The 20,626-nt window shown below is 57.6% G+C and overlaps 1 protein-coding gene across 1 annotated transcript in view; it reads left to right on the forward strand.

Moving 5' to 3' along the window:
- Positions 1 to 20,413, forward strand: part of POLE (DNA polymerase epsilon, catalytic subunit) — a 34,453-nt gene extending 14,040 nt beyond the window's left edge. The window contains exons 21-48 of the mRNA XM_063350951.1: positions 121 to 213; positions 472 to 616; positions 1,136 to 1,293; positions 2,792 to 2,987; positions 3,708 to 3,922; positions 4,215 to 4,317; positions 4,502 to 4,582; positions 4,656 to 4,778; positions 4,866 to 5,084; positions 5,408 to 5,617; positions 6,860 to 7,003; positions 7,363 to 7,503; positions 12,757 to 12,910; positions 12,997 to 13,103; positions 14,375 to 14,551; positions 14,935 to 15,158; positions 15,308 to 15,528; positions 16,068 to 16,272; positions 16,811 to 16,984; positions 17,271 to 17,396; positions 17,910 to 18,042; positions 18,155 to 18,338; positions 18,456 to 18,587; positions 18,695 to 18,888; positions 19,100 to 19,300; positions 19,588 to 19,713; positions 19,840 to 19,929; positions 20,142 to 20,413. Coding sequence (XP_063207021.1) covers positions 121 to 213; positions 472 to 616; positions 1,136 to 1,293; positions 2,792 to 2,987; positions 3,708 to 3,922; positions 4,215 to 4,317; positions 4,502 to 4,582; positions 4,656 to 4,778; positions 4,866 to 5,084; positions 5,408 to 5,617; positions 6,860 to 7,003; positions 7,363 to 7,503; positions 12,757 to 12,910; positions 12,997 to 13,103; positions 14,375 to 14,551; positions 14,935 to 15,158; positions 15,308 to 15,528; positions 16,068 to 16,272; positions 16,811 to 16,984; positions 17,271 to 17,396; positions 17,910 to 18,042; positions 18,155 to 18,338; positions 18,456 to 18,587; positions 18,695 to 18,888; positions 19,100 to 19,300; positions 19,588 to 19,713; positions 19,840 to 19,929; positions 20,142 to 20,255 — 4,390 coding nt within the window. The 3' untranslated portion in view covers positions 20,256 to 20,413. The remainder of the gene's footprint in view (positions 1 to 120; positions 214 to 471; positions 617 to 1,135; positions 1,294 to 2,791; positions 2,988 to 3,707; positions 3,923 to 4,214; positions 4,318 to 4,501; positions 4,583 to 4,655; positions 4,779 to 4,865; positions 5,085 to 5,407; positions 5,618 to 6,859; positions 7,004 to 7,362; positions 7,504 to 12,756; positions 12,911 to 12,996; positions 13,104 to 14,374; positions 14,552 to 14,934; positions 15,159 to 15,307; positions 15,529 to 16,067; positions 16,273 to 16,810; positions 16,985 to 17,270; positions 17,397 to 17,909; positions 18,043 to 18,154; positions 18,339 to 18,455; positions 18,588 to 18,694; positions 18,889 to 19,099; positions 19,301 to 19,587; positions 19,714 to 19,839; positions 19,930 to 20,141) is intronic.
- The last annotated feature ends 213 nt before the right edge of the window (positions 20,414 to 20,626 follow it).

The raw sequence follows: 20,626 nt of genomic DNA on the forward strand, positions 1-20,626 counted from the left end.
AGTCTGCCAAGTGTTGATGTGTTTCTTGCCCTTCGTCCTCTGGAGGTCCTCCTGCCCTTTCCCCAGCTGGGTTTGAGAGGGAGCACTTCATGCTCTTCACTTTGACTCCTCTACTCGCAGGGCTCGCTGGTACTCCATGGAAATGGCTGGCATCGTCTGCTTCACGGGAGCGAATATCATCACCCAGGCCAGGGAACTGATCGAGCAGATTGGGTGAGTACGTGCTGGCCTGGGGAAGAAAGGTCCGTTTGCATCCAGGACACTTTAAACACCTGAGCTTTCGGCAGTTAATGTTGAAAATTCAGATCTCCGGCACTGCTGTGGTGATTCGGTTGTATTATGAGGGTTTGCTTTGCTGAAGGGACCAGAGAGTGGGTGCAACAGGCTGCCTCTGCCTTTATGGGGGACACAGAGCTGAGCCTCACCTGTCGTCCACTCTCCTCCTGACAGTGACCATCCTTTCTTCCTCAGGAGACCTCTGGAACTGGATACCGATGGGATTTGGTGTGTCCTCCCCAACAGCTTCCCGGAGAACTTTGTCATCAAGTCAACCAATGCCAAGAAGCCGAAGGTGACAATCTCCTACCCAGGTGCCATGCTGAACATCCTGGTGAAGGTGAGTCTTGCGCCCATCCAGGCCAGCTCTGCAGGCTGGGGAAAAGGAGGTGGAGGACTCACGAGGGAGGAGGGTCTCTCTTCCATCTCCACTCCCCACGTGGCGAGGGGGACGTTGGGGCTGATGGCCCTGCTTGTCCCACAGCTGCTCTCTGCCCTGGAGAGCATCTCAGCGGAGGGAGAGGCTCCGATATCCCCGCAGCAGAGAGGGTGGTGGGTAAGGGGCCGGGGTTGAGGTCTGCTCACCTGTGCAGGACGGAAGTCCAGGCTGGAGCAAGGTCCAAACCCATCCTCTGCTTGCTCCAGCTTCTGTAAGACAAAAGAATATAACCTTAGGGGCCAAAGCATTTTTATTCTCAACAGGCAGGTCAGATGTTTTGATTTTTTGAGTCCTAAATTGTGCTGTAGCTTTCAGAGGGGTGCTCAGGGATCCCTTTGGGCAGGGTGTGCCTGAGGGGCACCCCCTGGTGTACCCATCCCGGCTGTTGGGTGAAGCTGTTCTCTGGGGCTTTGCCCGTAGGAAGGTTTCACGAATGATCAGTACCAGGAACTGCAGGATCCAGCCTCTCTCACCTACGTCACGCGCTCGGAGAACAGCATCTTTTTTGAAGTGGATGGACCGTACCTGGCCATGATCCTCCCAGCTTCCAAGGAGGAGGGCAAGAAGCTGAAGAAAAGGTGAGATTTCAAAGCTCGAACTAGTATCACTTCCCCCAGGTAATGGACTGAGGGCCTCTCTCCCTTCGTGCGTGTGGGGCACGTTGGTCCTTGCCCCTGGAGCTGGCAGTGTGCTTGATTCCCTGGCTTTAAATGGTTCCTTACACCCGATCACCTTGGAACCCATGAATGCACTTGCCTCCAGTGCCATACTATGGCAGTAAATTTTAGAAGATAACAGCAACACAACTTTCTCCAAGTGGGTGGTGACCAGATACGATCTTGTTTGGCTGCGAGGTGTGGAGAGCTTTGACTTTCCTTCTGAGGAGTTCTTGTATTGCTTATATTCAACCCAATCTGTTTAAACTCACCGGTTCCTGCCTTCCCATCTCTCAGGAGTTCACAGACCTCTGGCAATGCTTCTTCATAGACGTTTCCCCTTCCTTCTCCATCTGGAAGAAGGAACAGGTCCTGCCATTACTGTCACGTTATAGGATAGTTGTGCTCAAACTTCACGGATTTCTCTGGAGCCTCCTAAATAGGAGGGTGAGCTCGAGCAGTAGCAGCCACTTGCTAGAGGGGTGCCCACAGACCTGGGTCTGGCTCCAAGAAATGCTGGCGCTGCCCTCCAGCACCCTCTGTCCTTACAGCTCTGGGCTTCTTTGGGCTTAATGTCCCATCGGACGAGCTCCGGCATCCACCGTCTGTGTCAGAGCCTTTCTGCAAGCGACGAGTCCCTACCACAGGGGTGGAGGTGATGCCAAGCACTGAGCGGGCTCTGCTCGCAGGACTCTTAGTCTCGGGCCCTCTTGGTTTCTTGAAGTTTGGGGATGTTAGCAAGTGCATTTATTTCTTGGTCGCTTTCCAACCAAACCAGCCTGGAGGTGGCTGGCAGGCACCAGCGGTGGTGGTGGTGGAAGAGAAGGTTGTGCCCACGGGAACACGGTCAGGTGGGAGAAGGGCTGGCGAGACAACGTAGGTTTGAGGATCCCCTCTCTTCCCTTAGCTGATGCGCCTCTAAGGTTTTTCTTGAGACACACGCATAATTGGCAGGGCTGTGAAATGCAAAAAAAATGCGAGAGAAAAGGGGAGATGGGCGAGTGTTCTTATAGTTGTGTCATGGCTACGTCCAGTTTCCTCTGAACCCCTTTGCCGAGCATCTGAGCTGACAAGTTTCCTTCTTCTCTCTAAACCTCTACTAATAAACCTAATATCTTCCTCCATTCTCCCACCCGGGCTCTCACCTCCTGCCCTTTACTTGTGTGCAATTAAGATCATTCCCCGGGTCGGGATGGAGGAGTCGGGGCACGAGCTGACGTGCTTTTGCAGACCAAGTGGAGACAGTTGGTAGAGCAGCTGTAGATATTCCAAGATCATCCCGGTGCCGAGCACCACGGCTCCGTTGACCACGTTGGATGGCGCCATGGGGAGAAGCGCCCTGGCAGGAGGGACACCAGCGGGATCCTGGAGAACGCGTCCCTCGATGCCGGCCAGGTTTTGCCCAGGCTGTGTCTCCTAGGTACGCAGTATTCAACGAGGACGGGTCCCTGGCTGAGCTGAAGGGATTTGAGGTGAAGCGCCGAGGAGAGCTGCAGCTGGTGAAGATATTCCAGTCTTCCGTGTTTGAAGCCTTTCTGAAAGGTAGCACCCTGGAGGAGGTCTACGCTTCTGTGGCCAAGGTGGCTGATTACTGGCTGGATGTCCTCTACAGCAAGGTAAGCACGGGTCAGCACGTCTGTGCTCCCAAGGTGGAGCTGGAGAAGAAGTGTTGGAGCCAGTCAGGCACTGTGGGGAGGGTGGACTTCACTTGGACAGAGTAGGTGGTCCGCTCTGATGGTCGCTTCCATCTGATTTTTGCTGCTTTGGTTCTCTAGGGCTGCTGCTTAGTGCCTTTTAGTGCGAAGGCTCTTCATTCAGCTGTGGCGGTGGGTGGGTGGTGTCCTTCTCCAGCCATCTCCATCGTGAAGCTGGTCTGGTGGCCCTCGTTCCCCGAGGACGTTGTCTAAGGGCATTCACCGAGGCAGAAAATGAGGGAGCCGCTTGCCTGCGGAGGGCTTTAGGAGAAGCACAGAGGCGTCAGCTACGCAATAACTGGGGAGAGTAGGGAAAATTGCAAGAAACTAGGGGGGTGAGAGGGACTGAGAGCTTCCCGTTTCGCAATGACCCTTGTCCGACAAATCCTTGGTGAGCCCGGCTACTTTGCGTGAGCATCACAAAGCAGTGCTGCCACAGCCCATCCACAGGATAAACCAATGCAGGCTTCAGAGCCACGCTCTCTCTTTCCAATACGTCACATGGGCAGCTGCGACGGGGAGAAATTCACGGTCTTCCCGTAGAGACCCACAGCAGTGGATGTAGGCGCTCTCTGTATCTGCCAGCAGCAAGGTTAGATCGTTACGTTCTTGCTAGCTTTGGGGTTTTTTCCTCCCTTGCAGGCTGCCAACATGCCTGATTCAGAGCTGTTTGAGCTGATCTCGGAGAACCGCTCCATGTCGCGCAAGCTGGAGGACTATGGGGAGCAGAAGTCCACCTCCATCAGCACTGCCAAGCGCCTGGCAGAGTTCCTGGGGGACCAGATGGTGAAGGATGCAGGGCTGAGCTGCCGGTTCATCATTTCCAAGAAACCAGAAGGGTCTCCAGTCACTGAGAGGTAACCTCCATCTTGAGGGGCCAGGGCTTTTGCCAGCGCGGGGGCAACCAAGAGGGGAAGGGCAGGGTAGCAGGAGGTGAGCAAGCTGGCGTGGTGTGGCCAAGTGATCAGCCGTCTGCTGGCTCAGACCATGAGCAAGACGAGCAATGGGTAATGCCGGCCAACCACTGCATGGTGGCCTCCCAGGGGTGGGAGGAAAAGCCTGGAAGCTTTCTGCAGGCTGGGAGAGGGGGTCGTGTGGTGCCGGGACCTTGCTCCAAGCGGGTAATAAGTGCTTCCCTGCCTTCCCCAGGGCCATCCCCCTCGCCATCTTCCAAGCCGAGCCCAGCGTGCGCAAACACTACCTCCGAAAATGGCTGAAGAGCCCCTCGCTGCAGGACTTCAACATCCGTGCGGTGAGCGGAGCATCCCTTCTCCGGGACGAGGGCTCGTCCCTTCAGAAGCACGACCTGGGCGGTGGCTACTTGTGCTTACGAAGCTGGGTGCTGGGGGTGGGGGTCCCCGTGAGGCGCTTGATCCCGCATCTGGTTGTCTTCTACGCGGCTTTCTTTGCTACCCACTGCTCTGCCCTCTTCACAGATCCTGGACTGGGACTACTACATCGAGAGACTGGGCAGCACCATCCAGAAAATCATCACCATTCCTGCAGCCCTGCAGCAGGTACGGGGCGGTGGTGGGGCAGGAGGAGGGCTTTGGTCGGGGGAACTCAGCGTGATTTGGAGATGTTCTCCAGGTAAAGAACCCAGTGCCACGGGTCCGGCACCCAGATTGGCTCCACAAGAAACTCCTGGAGAAGAACGATGTGTACAAACAGAAAAAAATCAACGAGCTCTTCACTTCGGAAGGCAAGAGACAGGTAAAGAGGGTGAGGGAAAGGTGCTGGCTGTGCTGGTGGGGCTCCTCTTCTGCAACCCGTGTCCTCCTGCTGTCCTTGTGCCCTCAGGTCCTCGCCAACCAGCCCCCAGAGGGGACACCCAACTCACAGATTGGCGACATAGAGGACTTTGGGGCGGCCAAGGCCCTTCAGCCACTGGTTCCCATCACAAATAAGCGGAAGCGCGTCCCTGCAGCAGAGGAAAGCCAGCAGACTTCCCAGGACCTGGAGCTCTCCCAGTCCTGGCGAGAGATCCTGGGTCCACCTCCGCCCCTGGGCACCACCAAGGTAGGTTGAAGCAGACTGGGCAGAAGATGCCCTGGGGCTGTGCTCACCCACCCGAGCAGCTTGGGTGCTGCCAGGAGCAAGCTGTGGGGTCTCCTGAAACCCTCCGCACATCCGTGGCTCAGGGCTCCAAGGAGAAATACAACCAGGAGATGGAGAAATACAACCACTGTTTGGGAAAAGGGGGTGGTGGTGTCTTCACAGCTGGGTCAGGAATGTGATGTGGGGCTGGGGGCTGGGGGGCTTGGCTTTGCGGAGCAGTGTTGGGGGCTGGGAAGCCTGTGCTGGTTTCTGGCTCGGCTCATGCGTGCTGTCTGGCTCCTCAGGAAGAGCGGCTGGTCTGGCTGCGCTACCACCAGAAGAAGTGGGAGCTGCAGGCTCGGCAGCGGCGGGAGCGGCGGAAGAGGCGGCGTCTGGAGGATGGTGGGGAGACAGCAGGTGGAGGAGTGGTGCGCGATGCCCTCTCCAAGGGGCTGAGCAGCTACCTGCGCAGGACAGCACGCAGCATCCTCGACTTGCCCTGGCAGATCGTGCAGGTACTGGGGAGGGAACCGGCCCTAGTGGGCAGCCCGGGACGTAAGCCTTGCGTTTACACCGTCTGTGGTCACGGACTGCTGAGCCCAACACCACTGGTGTTCGCCCTGGGGAGGCCAGGTGGGGCTGCGAAGCCTCACGCTCACGCACATCTGCGTGGAAACAGGAGCCCACGTGGTCGTTCTTGGTGGTGAATCTGGGACGTGCGCGTCGATCTGCCAGTGGGGCAGGTCCAGGTCGGCCCATGGGCAGCACGGGGCAGCGGTCACAGAACCACAAAAACACCATCAGATGTTGGAGGCAGCTCTGGGGTCTGTCTGGTCTAACCCCCTCCTCAAGCAGGGCCACCCAGAGCCAGTTGCCTCGGACAGTGTCCGGATGGCGTTTTGAGTATGTCCAAGGTTGGGAGACTCCACAACCCCCCTGGGCACCCTGTGGCAGGCCTCAGTCACCCTCACAGTGAAAAAGTGTTTCCTGATGTTCAGAGGGAACCTCCCGTGTTCTGGTTTGTGCCCACGGCCTCGTGTCCTGCCACTGGACACCGCTGGGAAGAGTCAGGCTCTGTGCTCTTTGCCCTTCCCTTCAGATATTTGAGTACATTGATGAGATTCCTCCTGAGCTTCCCCTGCTCCAGGCTGGGCAGTCCCAGCTCTCACAGCCTTCCCTCGTGGGAAAAATGCTCCAGTCCCCCCTTCATCCTTGTGGCCCTTCATTGGACTCTCTCCAGTACGTCCACGTCTCTCCTGTACTGGGGAGCTCAGCGTGCCTGTGACAGGGACAGGATTCCAGCGCTGCCTGGAAGCAGACAGCAGACAAATGCAGAGGCAGGGTGGTGCCATCGTTTGGGCTTTTCACAAATCCTCGTTACGCGCGGCCGTCTGAGCCTAGCCCCTTGCCACCCACTTCATCTTCCAGAAAGGCCGTCAGAGCTGCCGGCAGCCCTTGTGCAAGCACGAGCTTGGGGCGGGACGGCTGGTCCGGGCCGTCAGAGTGACCTGGCTGTCATTAAGGGTCAGCTCGAATGGGTTGGCCAGCCTTAGCCAGTTTTCTCCGTGGTGCCCTGGGACAGTAGCAGGACATGGGGACTCTTAAAGATGACTCTTTAGGCCCTCTGTTCTCTTTGTGGCCACGAACTGGCCGTATAGATCCACAAAGTGCTCTGCAGCTTAGACATAAGCACTGGAGCGTGTCGGTGTTAGAGCTGTTAGGGTACAACGCTAACTTTGTACCCCCGTGACCCGCAGATCGCCGAGACCGGCCAGCCTGGGCTGTTCAGGCTGTGGGCGGTGATCGGGAGCGACCTGCACTGCATCAGGCTGAGCATCCCCCGGGTCTTCTACGTCAACCAGCGCGTCCCGAAGCCAGAGGAGGGAACAGCCTACAGGAAGGTGAGGATCTGCCCCTTCTGGAAGGGGAGACAGCTGCTTGTGGTGAGATAAGGTGCTTCACCTCCGCCGCAAGCAGATATTACAAGCATCTGCCTTGCAGGCTCGCACTCTCCCAGTCCACGGATATACCTCATCCGGTCCCTGGTCCCTCTGCTATAATCACTGCCTGCCCAGAAGGCAGGTTCTCTGTTATGGGAATTAATAACAAGCACGAGCATAAACCACCGATTTCCTTATGAGAGAGGAGCACCGGGAGCTGGGCTGGCTCAGACCCCAGCTCTCGCAGCCCTTCGATGTGCCCGGGCTCCTGGCAGCGGTGGTACGATGTGCCCCGCTAAGCGTGTCCCTTGCCTTCGCAGGTGAACAGGATCCTGCCCCGCTCAAACTTGGTTTACAACCTGTATGAATACTCCGTTTCCGAAGACATGTACCAAGAGCACATCAACGAGATCAATGCGGACCTCTCTGCTCCAGACATCGAGGGAGTGTATGAGACGCAGGTAACGCCCCCGGGCGCGCACTGGGAAGGGTCGCTGAGGGGTAGCTGGGTACCCAGTGGCACAGAAGGGCACCCGGCGCTTAAAAAGTCAGCAACTTGGTGAGACATCAAAAATCAGAAGCCCCGCGCAGCAGAGGACTGGGGAATGTACCTGCCTTCGCGTGGGCAGAGATAGTGAGTATCAGCACGTGGTTCGAGGCACGTCAGGGAAAGGAGGTTTGGTTTATTTGAAGTTAGGAAACTTTGGGGGAAAGAAGGCGCTTAAGCAGAAGGGGCGATCTTCCTCAAAACCAAACCAGAGCGAGCCTGCTGATGTTTGAAGCAGAACAGATACGGGGTAGTTAGAGTAAAGACAGGGGAAAACCCAACACGCGGGGAGTCGCACTGGGTGCCCTGTCCTCTAAAAGGAGGTTATAAACGCTTTAGAAAGAAGAATAGGATACAACTTGAAAGTTTGGGAAGAGCAAGAACAACCTAAAGAAAGTTCAGTACAAAGCAATCGAGTCAAAATGAAGTTTACCGGCGCTATCAGTGCTGAAAGCCTGAAAATGAAGATGGGAAACGGGGACGCCGGCTTCTAATGGGGACACTGGTTTGTTCAGCAGCTCAAAACTTGGTGACAGGAATTTAATCAAGACGTTGTAGTGCCAGGACCTGACCTCTACGGAAGCGGCAGAGTGGGCTGCACCGTTGTAAGCGTGGGGCTCCATGTTAAAGAAGGCAGAGAGAGCAGTGAATTTGCTACTAAAATGCAAGGTAGAATTATTACGGATCAAAAGTCTTTGCCTAAGTAGCAGAAGTTTGGTGGGAGCAGCGGTGCCATTGGCTACAAAATGCAAGAGGCTGCGAGGGCAAAAGGAGCCTCAGCAACCTGGGAGACTTCAGCTACCAAAGTTATTGGTGTAGCCTGGAAAGTGTTACGGTGGGGCAGGAGGAAATGAACCATTTTTAGCCGCCTTAAATTCCTGCTTTCAGAAAATTTGGGATGAAGGTCGCACAAGGCAAGGCACAACTCTTAGTTTAGTAAGCAGCGCCTAAAACTTCTTTCAGGTGACTCTGCCAAAGCGACTGGCATGGACACAAATTCATCGTAGCTGTGAGAGACTTTCTGGTAGCAAACCTGAGTCCTCTCCACTGCCGTAGCGTTTAACAAGTGGGACTTGGTAAAATCAAGAAGCAGAGGAAATTAAAATTCGCAACTGAAGTAACACCAGGGTCACGGAGGTGTTTTAAAGATCTAGAAGGAAGTGAGATGATCAAGGGGTTGCAGCATCTGTTGTGCAAGGGGAGGCTGGGCGAGCTGGGACTGTTCAGCCTGGAGCAGAGGAGGCTCCGGGGACCTTCTCGATGGGAGGACTAAAGGAGAGGAGCCAGGCTCTTCTCAGCGGTGCCCAGGGAGAGAGCGGGAGGCAGCAGGCACAAAGTGAAACATGGGAAACTCCGTGTTAACATCAGAGAAAACTTCTGCAAAGGTCACATTCGCAGGCCCTGGTCCTCATGGGGGACTTCAACCACCCCGATATCTGTTGGAGGGACAACACAGCAGGGCACCAGCAATCCAGGAAGTCCTTGGAATGCATCGATGGCAACTTCCTTCTCCGAGTGGCAGAGGAGCCAACGAGGAGAGGAGCCATGCTGGACCTTGTCCTTACCAACAAGGAGGGGCTGGTGGGGAGCGTCAAGCTCAAGGGTAGCCTTGGCTGCAGTGACCGTGAGATGGTAGAAGTCAAGATCCTTCGGGCAGCGAGGAGGGTGCACAGCAAGCTCACTACCCTGAACTTCAGGAGAGCAGACTTTGGCCTCTTGAGGGACCTGCTTGGCAGGGTTCCATGAGATAAAGCCCTGGAGCAGAGAGAGGCCCAAGGGAGCTGGCTAGTATTCAAGGATCACCTCCTCCAAGCTCAGAAGCGATGTATCCCAACAAAGAAGTCATCAGGCAAAAAGCCAGGAGGCCTGCACGGATGAACAAGGAGCTCCTGGACAAGCTCCAAAGCAAAATGGAGGCCTGGAGAGGGTGGAAGCAAGGACAGGTAGCCTGGGTGGAATACAGAGAAACTGTCTGAGCAGCCAGGGATCGGACTAGGGAAGCTAAAGCCCAGATAGAGTTAAATCTGACCAGGGACATCAAGGGCAACAAGAAGAGCTTCTGTAAGTATGTCAGTGATAAAAGGAAGACTAGGGAAGATGTGAGCCCTCTCCAGAAGGAAAGGGGAGGCCTGGTCACCCGGGACATGGACAAGGCTGAGGTACTCAATGACTTTTTTTGCCTCGGTCTTCACCGGCAAGGGCTCTAACCACACGCCCAAGTTGCAGAAGGCAAAGGCAGGGACTATGAAAATGAAGAATCACCCACTGTAGGAGAAGGTTCAAAACCATCTGAGGAACCTGAAGGTGCATAAGTCCATGGCACCTCATGAGATTCATCCATGGGTCCTGAGGGAACTGGTGGATGAAGTTGCTAAGCCGCTTTCCATTATATTTGAGAACTCATGGCAGTTCCTGCTGACTGGAAAAGGGGAAACGTAACCCCCATTTTCAAAAAGGGAAAAAAGGAAGACCCAGGGAACTACAGGCCGGTCAGTCTCACCTCTGTGCCTGGCGAGATCATGCAGCAGATCCTCCTGGAAACTGCTAAGGCACATGGAAAATAAGGAGGTGACTGGTGGCAGCCAACGTGGCTTCACCAAGGGCAAGTCATGCCTGACAAATGTGGTGACTTTCTATGACGGGGCTACAGCGTTGGTGGATAAGGGAAGAGCGACTGACATCATCTACCTGGAGTTGTGCAAAGCATTTGACACTGTCCCGCACAACATCCTGGTCTCTAAATTGGAAAGAGATGGGTTTGATGGATGGACCACTCGGTGGATAAGGAACTGGCTGGGTGGCCACACTCAAAGCCTTGCAGTCAACGGCTTGATGTCCCAGTGGTCATCAGTGACAAATGGTGTTCCTCAGGGGTCAGTACTGGGACCGGTGCTGTTTAATGGCTTTGTTGGCGACATGGACAGTGGGATCGAGTGCACCCTCAGCAAGTTTGCCGATGACACTAAGGTGTGTGGCACGGTCGGCGTGCTGGAGGGAAGGGATGCCATCCAGAGGGACCTGGACAGGCTGGAGAGGTGGGTCTGTGCCAACCTCATGACGTTCAACCAGGCCGAGTGCAGGGTCCTGCGCACCTGGGTCATGGCAATCCCAAGCACAAATCCAGGCTGGGCAGAGAAAGGATTGGGAGCAGCCCTGAGAAGAAGGACTTGGGGGTGTTGGCGGATGAGAAGCTCAACACGACCCGGCAATGTGCACTGGCAGCCCAGAAAGCCAACCGCATCCTGGGCTGCATCAAAAGAAGCGTGGCCAGCGGGGGTGATTCTGCCCCTCTGCTGTGGTGAGACCCCCCCTGCAGTGCTGTGTCCAGTGCTGGAGTCCTCAGCACAAGAAGGACATGGACCTGTTGGAGCAGGTCCGGAGGAAGGCCACAAAGGTGACGAGAGGGCTGGAGCGGCCTTCCAGTATCTGAAAGCTGGAGAGGGACTTTTCACAAGGGCATGCAGCGATAGGGCGAGGGGAGATCTAGGTTAGATAAGAGGAAGGAATTTTTCACTCTGAGCGGGGTGAGCCCCTGGCCCAGGTTGCCCAGAGAAGCTGTGGTTGCCTCATCCCTGGAGGGGTTCAAGGCCAGGTTGGACGGGGCTTGGAGCAACCTGGGCTGGTGGGAGGTGTCCCTGCCCAGGGCAGGGGGTGGAACGAGATGCTCTTTAAGGTCCCTTCCAACCCAAACCGTTCTGTGATTCTATAAGGTGATCGAGCGGTTTGCTCAGAGGGTTGTGGGGTTTCCGTCCTCAGAGATACAGAGAACCCAGCTGGACACAGTCCTGGGCAAGGAAAAATCCATCTTGATCTTTAAACGCCTGCAGTGCACTTGTGAGCACGGCCTCCAACAGCCTGTAGCAGGACAACGCAGGAGAATAACGAGGGGGATGCGAGGGAGGGAACGGTTTCCTCGAAGGGATGGGACTTAAGGACGCGGGAATGCTGATGTACTTTAAGAAGGTAGAATGTACCTTTTAAAAAGGTAAAATATATTTTAGGAGGTAGAATCTCTCATTGAGTAAGAATAAAGAGCTGTAAAAGGTCACAAGGCCCTGTGAAACCAGACACTTGGTACAAACAATGAATGCCTTACTATTGAATATACCCTTGAAGAAGAACAGAAGGCTGATAACGAGGAACATCCCACCCCAGGAGGTGCCAGAACCGGCTGAAAACCAGACGGCTGCTGGATAAGGCATAAAGTCAACAAAAATTTGCAGGATCTGGGGGAAAGGCAAAGATGGCAGTGGGAGATCGTACCCACCAACTCGACTGGAGACCGAGTTGGACTACCTCAGTCCGTGGAGCACGCGCACGTCCATTAAAGGACCTTGTAGCTTTAAATGACAGCTTTTAGGGGGACTGTACTAGCCACTGGAAGGGGTTAAGATAAGGTACCGACCAATAGTTGTCACTAAGGGTGTGCATTTCTGTGGTTTGGACAGTATAAATATTCCCAAGGGTTTCTCGGCCGGTGTGCTAGCTTTGTGGATTACCACCTGCGAGAGGCTGGAACTTTAAAATAGCTGTCTCCGAGCTTGCTTAAGCTTCTGCAACCCGCGGGCAGGCCTGCAGGCCGAGGGGGAGCGTGTCGTGGCTGTCCGGCACCTTCTGCAGACCCTCCTCTTGCTCACCAGCCACCCCCCAAGACTGCCGTCGGTTGGGCGCGTTGCGCCCCGTGGAAAGGGGGCAGTGGAAAGGGGGCAGGCCTTTGGCTCTCGGAGTGGCCGGACCCTGCCTCCCCTGGGGAGCCGCCCCGACGCCTCCCGTTAACCCCAAACCTGCCGAGGCACGAGGACTGTGCCGAGCCCAGCGCCGCCCCAGCAGCGGGGGGCAGGGGAAGCCTGCGTCCCGAGGTAGCACCAACCCGTAAGTTGCAGAGCTGCAAGGTCGCCCGGATACCGCTCCGCGCATCTTCCCAAGCGCCTGCCGTCGCCCTTGATGGTCGGGTCTGGGGCTCGGTGGGGACACCCGTGAATTAAAAATTCAGATACCTGTTCCGTTTCTCCAGCACTGGCAAGGGTGATAATTCCCAACTCATGCCAGAGGCACCCCCGGTATGTCCTGCCTGTGGTTTTTAAGCCAGGTTGTTCTAGGTCTGAAACCCCCAAGAGGAGCTTAGTTGTGGCAAGTTCTTCCAGCCCGTCTCTCCCCATCGTTACAGGTGCCGCTCCTCCTCCGTGCCCTGATCCACCTGGGCTGCGTGTGCATGGTCAGCAGGCAGCTCGTCAGGCACCTGGCAGGGCGAGAGGCCGAAACCTTTGACATCGACCACCTGGAGATGCGCTCGCTGGCCCAGTACACTTACCTGGAGCCAGGTGAGGCACCTGGAAGAGGGGCCGGTGGGGCAGCCGGGACCTGGCCCCCGCGGGTACCGCTGATGCTCTGTGCTCTGTGTCCCTAGGAAGTATTCGCCACATCTACCTCTACCACAGCTCCCAGGGCAGCAAGGCGCTCTTGGGCCTCTTCATCCCCTCGCAGCGCAAAGCTGCCGTCTTCGTGCTGGACAAGGTAAGGTGGGACTTCGGAGACTGGGGGGTTGGGAGTACTGGGGGGTGAAAAGTTGGACGTAACCCAGCAACATGCGCCGGCAGCCCAGAAACCCCCCGCAGCCCGGGCTGCATCCCCAGCAGCGTGGGCAGGGGGGCGGGGGGGGGATTCTGTCCCTCTGCTCTGCTTTGGGGAGACCCCCTGCAGTGCTGCCTCCAGCGCTGGGGCACCAACAGCAGAAGGACACGGAGCTGTTGGAGCGGGGCCGGAGGAGGCCCCGGAGCTGCTGGGAGGGCTGGAGCCCCTCTGCTGTGGGGACAGGCTGAGAGAGCTGGGGGGGTTCAGCCTGGAGAAGAGAAGGCTCCGGGGAGACCTTATTGTGGCCTTTCAATACTTAGAGGAGGCTTTTAAGAAAGATGGGGATATACTTTTTAGTAGAGCCTGTAGCAATAGGACAAGAGGTGACAGTTTGAAACTAAAAGAGGGCAGATTTAGACTCAATATAAAGAAGAAATGTTTTACGATTAGGGCGACGGAGCTGGTGAGGGGTCTGGAGCACAAGTCCTGTGAGGAGCGGCTGAGGGAGCTGGGGGTGCTCAGCCTGGAGAAAAGGGGGCTGAGGGGAGACCTTCTCGCTCTCTGCAGCTCCCTGAAAGGAGGGGGCAGCCAGGAGGGGTTGGGCTCTTCTCCCAAGGAACAGGCCATGGGACAAGAGGAAACGGCCTCAAGTAGCCCCAGGGGAGGTTTAGGATGGATATTAGGAAAAATTTCTTCACCGAAAGGGTTGTCAAGCATCGGAACAGGCTGCCCAGGATGGCTGAGTCTCCATCCCTGGAGGGATTTAGAAGACGGGCAGACGTGGTGCTTAGAGAGACGGTTTAGTGACGGGTTTTTGTCAGAGTTCGGTTGATGGCTGGACTCGGTGATGCGAAAGGTCCCTTCCAACCCAGGCAATTCTGTGATCCCATGGCGAGACACTGGCCCAGGTTGCCCAGAGAGGTGGGGGATGCCCCATCCCTGGAAACATTCCAGGTCAGGGGGGACGGGGCTCTGAGCAACCTGATCTAGTTGAAGACGTCCCTGCTCATGGCGGCGGGGGTTGGACTAGGTGGCCTCTAAAGGTCCCTTCCAACCCAAACATATATGATGATATGAATGGGGGTCAAGCAACAGGAGGTTTCTCCACACGTTGCACATCCCATCTTGTGATGGACAGAGGGGAGAGACCCCCGGGACCAGGCAGCCCGGGGTCCCTCTCCCCCCTGCTCCAACCCGGTCCCCCTTGGGCGCAGGTACGCAGCAACCAGATGCCGAATCTCACCACCCTCTTCTCGGTGGAGCGCAGTGCGCTGCTGGAAAAGGCGGGTGAAGAACTGCTGCCCCCGGACAAGCACACCTTCGAAGTGCGCGCCGAGACCGACCCCAAGGCCATCTACAGAGCCATCCAGCGGCTACTGCTGGGCTACAAGGTGAGACGAAGGTGTGAGGAAGGTCCCTGCGGGACTCTGTTGATGCCGGCACGCGGGAAGGGGAGGGTGCTGTGGAAAGCACTGGTGCACCAGTTCCGACAGCACCCGCATGTATCTGCTGGCCCGAAGGTCAAGGGTGGAAGTGGGTGTTGCTCAAGGGCTTTGTCTTGCTCGGGGTGGTGTGCAGAGGGCAGCGCCAGCAGCAAGGCCACCTCAGTGTCTCCCCCAGCCAGCTGGAGGGTGCTTCAGGCACGCTGGGGCGTGCTGCCCGCCCCGTGGGGACCTGCGGCGGGGACGGGGCGTCCGGCACTGCCAGTTTCCCGCTGAGCAGAGGCGCTCGCTGGAGCGGTGCACCGGGACACGTCCTCCTCTTCTTCGTGCAGGACGAGCGCCGGGGCCCCACACTGGTTGCTGTGCAGTCGAACTGGGACCTGAAGCGTCTGGCAAGCGGGATCCCCATCATCGAGGAGTTCCCCTTGGTCCCCATCCGGCTGGTAGATGACATCAGCTACTCGGTCCTGGACTGGCAGCGCCACGCTGCCCGCCGCATGATCCGCCACTACCTCAACCTGGACACCTGCCTCTCCCAGGCTTTCGAGATGAGCAGGTGCCTGGGGCGGCCACGTTCCCCTGGGGCTGCTGTGCCTTTGATGGCACCACGGGAGCCTGCCTTGTCCCTTGAGGGGACAAGCAGGGGTCCCTGTCTTCTCTGCAGCGGCGCTCACCCCGCTGACCGTTCACCTCCCTGTGCCCCAGGTACTACCACATCCCCATTGGGAACCTCCCTGATGACATCTCCACCTTTGGCTCTGACCTGTTCTTCTCGCGCCACCTCCGTCGTCACAACCACTTGCTGTGGCTCTCGCCCACGGCCCGCCCGGACCTGGGGGGGAAGGAGGCTGATGACAACCGCCTGGTGATGGAGTTTGACGAGAGAGCCTCGGTGGAGATAAACAACCCCGGCTGCTACTCGACAGGTGAGGAGGCAGTTGGGGTCGTAGTGCTGAGTTGGGGCAGACCCGGGTCCTGCTTTGCAAGCCCTGCAGAAGGATGGACGTGGTCTCCAAAGAGCCTCTGTGTTGGCAGTAGTCAGCAGCAGCTTTGGTGTTTCAACGGTGATCTGGGCAAGGCGCATGCAAGGGGCATGTCCCTGGGGCAGGGAGGTCTCGCCCGCAATGCGTGCGGGCATCCGAATGCAGACTCTTTCCCAATTCATGGCCACCAACAGCAGCACTCGGAAGCAGCTTGAGTGGCGCTCAGTTCTTCTGAGCTCCTCTGCTGCGGCTTCCAGAAAATGAATGCTGTTGCCCAGAGGGTTAGTAGGGCCAAGGCTTGTTGGAAGCCAAGTCTCGGTCAAGACAGTCATGGCTGTGAAAGCCTCTCCCCACCCGGTGGGGCAACAGCTATAGATCACCCTTAGAACTGTGACGAGCGCTTCTGGCAGAGGGGGGCAGGGAGGGTGTCCTCGGTGGTCCTTTGCCCCGCCTGCCTGCTGAGAGGTCGTGTCTGCCCTTAGTGTGTCTGGAGCTGGACATCCAGAGCCTGGCTGTAAACACGGTGTTGCAGTCCCACCACATAAACGACATGGAAGGAGGCTCCAGCATGAGCATCAGCTTTGACGTGATTCAGCAGGCGTCCCTAGAAGACATGGTGACGGGGAACCAAGCCGCCAACATCCCGGCCAGCTATGACGAAACTGCCCTCTGCTCCAACACTTTCAGGTATGGCTCTAGGAGGCAGCAGGAGGTGGAGCGTCTGGTCTCCATCCTGGCAGGTCCCCCTGGGGGTCCTGCCTCTCATTTCCTCCTGGCTTTAGCCTTTCCCAGACTTGTGCCAGCAATGGGGCTTGTGGGGTGCTCTGAATATAAATTCAGGTCTCGAGGGCAGGGCAGGCATCTTCTCCAAGAGACTCTTGAAGATCCTGAGCTCAGAACTTCCTGGTGGCTCAGTCAGTAGATACCTGGGGATGTTGGTGAACCATAGAATTGCCTGGGTCGGAAGGGACCTTTCAGATCACGTAGTCCAACCATAAAGACTTTGAAGACTTTACCCTTTCCTGTTTCTCCTTTCTTCATGCTCCGCCAGGTTCTAGAGGCACATATTTACCCTGGGGATCACGTGCCAAGGGCTCACACATCTCTGCGTTGGCAGAGTTCCCGCTCTAAATTCTCCAGCGTATCCGAAAACATGTCTCTGTCTGGAAGGGGGAAGGGGTCGCTCATGGCTGGTGGGGTGATGCTGGTCTCTGTTCCCTGGCAGGATCCTGAAGAGCATGGTGGTGAGCTGGGTGAAGGAGATCACGCAGTATCACAACGTCTACGCAGACAACCAAGTCATTCACTTCTACCGCTGGCTCCGCTCTCCTTCCTCCCTGCTCTATGACCCGGCACTGCACCGCACGCTCCACAACATGATGAAGAAGCTTTTCCTGCAGTAAGTGAGACCTGGAGCACACCAGGCTGGTGAACGGGGAAGGCACAGGCATGGTGTTGGTGACAAGGATGCTGCTGGCACCCACAGTCACTCCTCTCTGCCACAGCCTCCAGAGAGGTGGGCAGTAGGTTGGACCTCCTGTACCAGTAGGGTGAGCTCCCTTGCGTGGCGTCACCAACGTGCTGGACTCTTGACTGCTGGATCAGCGTGTCCTCCACAGGTTGCATCCGCTCCCGGGGCTTTGCCTTCCTGCCCGCTGACTCCCGCTCCTGTGCCCTCCCTTCAGGCTGGTGGCTGAGTTCAAGCGGCTGGGCTCCTCGGTGGTTTACGCCAACTTCAACCGGATCATTCTGTGCACCAAGAAGCGGCGCATCGAGGACGCCATCAGCTACATGGAGTACATCATCAACAGGTAGAGTGCCAAGGCAGGACGGGAGGTGAGGCTCCCGGATGATGGAGCTGGGGCAGGGAGGATGCTGATTTTTTTTGCCTTTTGCAAGGCCTTAGCACTGTATTCCTTGGGTTTTTGGGGTTTTTTTGGCAAAGCTCCTGAAGGGACTGGTTCTCTTGCTGTCATGCCTGGAGCAGGGATCTGTCCCTTGGCTGTCCTTTGTGGGTAATGTTCCAAGAACACTCATAGGATTCAACCCAGAAGAGACCTTCAGGAGAACTTGAGGTGCCCAGCTCCTCATCCCCTGGCTGGCTCTCAGCATCCCAGCCACAGAGTACCGGCACGTCAACGCAAGCACAGGGAGGCGACTCCTCGGGCATGGCGTCTCCTGGGGTCCCTGCCAGTGGTGGGGTGGGAGAAGGGAACCCTCTCTCTCCTCGCCAGCATCACCTCCTCCCCACGGCGTCCCACGGAGAAGGCTCTGAACTGGGGACGATGTCAACACTGTGGGTGACTGCAGTCTTTTCTCTCCAGCATCCACTCCAAGGAGATCTTCCACTCGCTGACCATCTCCTTCTCCCGCTGCTGGGAGTTCCTGCTCTGGATGGATCCAGCAAATTATGGAGGTATCAAGGGAAAAGTGGATCCTCACATCCATTATGGGGAGGTAAGAAATGGGAAGGGCTCAGAGGAGCAGCAGGGTGCTGGGGGTCGAGCTGAGCAGGGAGGTGTTGGCTGGGCACGAGGAACTGCTGCGATACTATTGCCTCCTCCAGAAGGATACCAGCAAGAGGCAAGCGTTGGAGGAGGAGGACAGCGAGGAAGAGGAGGTGGTGGGGGAAGAAGAGGAGGAGGAGGAAGGGGAGCCGAACGTGGAGGAGCTGCTGGAGAACAGCTGGAACATAGCGCAGTTCCTGCCCCAGGCTGCATCCTGCCAGAGCTACTTCCTGATGATCGTGTCAGGTGAGCTGTCCCAGGGACGGGACGAGGTCACTTGTGCCTCCCCGGTGCCAGAGCGACCCTGCAGCGGGGCGGCCGCTGGCGCTGGCTGGAGCTGGAGCCTGGCCTGTGTCTCCCCAGCCTACATTGTGGCCGTGTACCACAGCATGAAGGAGGAGCTGCGGCGCAATGCCCCTGGGAGCACTCCCGTCAAGAGGAGGAGTACCAGCCAGGTGTCCCAGGAGGCTCTGGGGGAGACGGGGGCCATGCCTGGTGAGTGCGGAGCCACGGGGCAGCCCTGGGGCAGGCAGAGCGCCACCCCCCTTGCTGTCCCCATATGCCACCGTACGGCTCAAGCGCTCTCTGCTCCGTCTCTCTAGGCATGATCACCTTCTCACAGGATTACGTGGCCAATGAGCTCACCCAGAGCTTCTTCACCATCACCCAGAAGATCCAGAAGAAGATGGCTGGTTCTCGTAATGCCACTGAGCCCTCAGACCTGTTCCCAGTGCTGCCTGGCTCCTACCTGCCGCTCAACAACCCAGCTCTGGAGTTCATCAAATACGTTTGCAAGGTCAGCGGGGTGGGCCAGGCCCCTTTTCTGAAGGTTTGCAGTCAGGGCTCAAATTCTGGTCCTCGTCCATGGCTCGGATTTGCTGCAGGAGTGCTCGGCAAACAGTTTGTCTTGCCCTGCATCCGTATGAGATCATGAGGATGTGAGCTGTCCTGGTGAGGACGCTCTCTTCTTCTCTGCTGGTGGGCTCACCTGGTTCTTTTTCTTGTAGGTCCTCTCCCTGGATGCCAACATAACCAACCAGGTGAACAAGCTGCGCCGGGACCTGCTGCGCCTCATCGAGGTGGGCGAGTTCTCAGAAGAAGCCCAGTTTCGGGACCCCTGCCGCTCCTACGTGCTCCCTGAAGTCATCTGCAGGAATTGCAACTTCTGCAGGGACCTGGACCTGTGCAAGGACCCTGCCCTCTCCCAGGTGCAGCCTCTTCCCTGGGGCCACCAGAGGTCCCAGCATGGCAATGCCGGAGGCCGGTCCATCGCATTACTCACCTCGTCTCCCAGCCCCTTTGCTTTGCGGCTCTGCTTGCTGCCGGTGCTCAACCTCACCTAAAGGCCATGTTCTGTTCACCTCCTTTTCTAGCTGCTTGGGACAGGTCTGAGCATCCCTTGCCTTTGGCCGATGCTCTGCCCTCTCCAAAAACCGGTTCCATCATCCCAGCGCTCGGGATTCTTGGTGCTCACCTCCCTCCCCTTTGCCCCTAGGATGGGTCGGTTCTGCCCGGCTGGGTCTGCGCCAACTGCCAGGCGCAGTACGACTCCGCTGCCATTGAAACGGCGCTGGTGGAAGCCCTGCAGAAGAAGCTGATGGCCTTCGTGCTGCAGGACCTGGTGAGTGTGGGGCTGCCCCGCTCTAGCCTGTCCCCCTGGCCGCCTGAGGCCCGACACCTTCACTCTGCCCCAGGCAGAGGGGCTTGGCCTCGCCTCCTGGCCCACCTAAAACTCCTTGGCCTCCAGGTGTGCAAGAAGTGTCACGGTGTGAAGGAGACGCACATGCCCGTGTACTGCAGCTGTGCTGGAGACTTCGCCCTCACCATCTCTTCCCAGGTACGCCTGCACCCTCCTGCCTTGCCCAGCCCCGTGGCAGCAGCTCCCAGAGGGACAGCAAGGAGCCTGGCCGTGCCCTGTCGCTCCTCTGCCTCTTTAACTGCTTGTCCCCTGGGACCTGCTGTGCTCTGCCCCACCAGCCCTCCCTGGCCACCCCCCTGCCCCCAGGGGTGCTGGGCAGCCTCCTTCCCTCCCTGCATCCTTCTCCCCAGACCTTCGTGGAGCATGTCAACGTCTTCCAGAACATCGCCCGGCATTACAGCATGGCCTACTTGCTGGAAACCATCGAGTGGCTGCTGCGCGCCAACCCCCAGCTCCAGCAATGAGTTGGTGGCTGCTCCTCCTGCCTGCACCGCGCTGCTCGGGACACGGGGCTGGGCTCTCACGGCCGCAGGAGAGCGGTCCCGCACCCCCTTGGCCACGCGCCGGACCCCAGAGAAGCTGGGCAGCCCTCCTGGGGCCAGGGAGGGAAGGCAGGAGCCCGGCCGGCGACGGGGCTGTCCTGCCCCCAGCTGCCTGGCGTGAGGGTCTGGGGGCACCAAGGCCTGGAGCTGTGCTCCAGAAGTCTGTGCTGCCCCCCAGCTCTGGTTTTAATGTTCGATTTCTATAAATAAATGGATTGTAGACGGCAGGTGTAATTCTTGGGGAGGGGGGAAGCAGGGGCTGTAGCCCTGTGGGGGGTTGAGCTGTGTTCTCG

The sequence above is a fragment of the Chroicocephalus ridibundus genome, chromosome 13, assembly GCF_963924245.1.
Source record: "Chroicocephalus ridibundus chromosome 13, bChrRid1.1, whole genome shotgun sequence".
NCBI classification, from domain to species: Eukaryota; Metazoa; Chordata; class Aves; order Charadriiformes; family Laridae; genus Chroicocephalus; species Chroicocephalus ridibundus.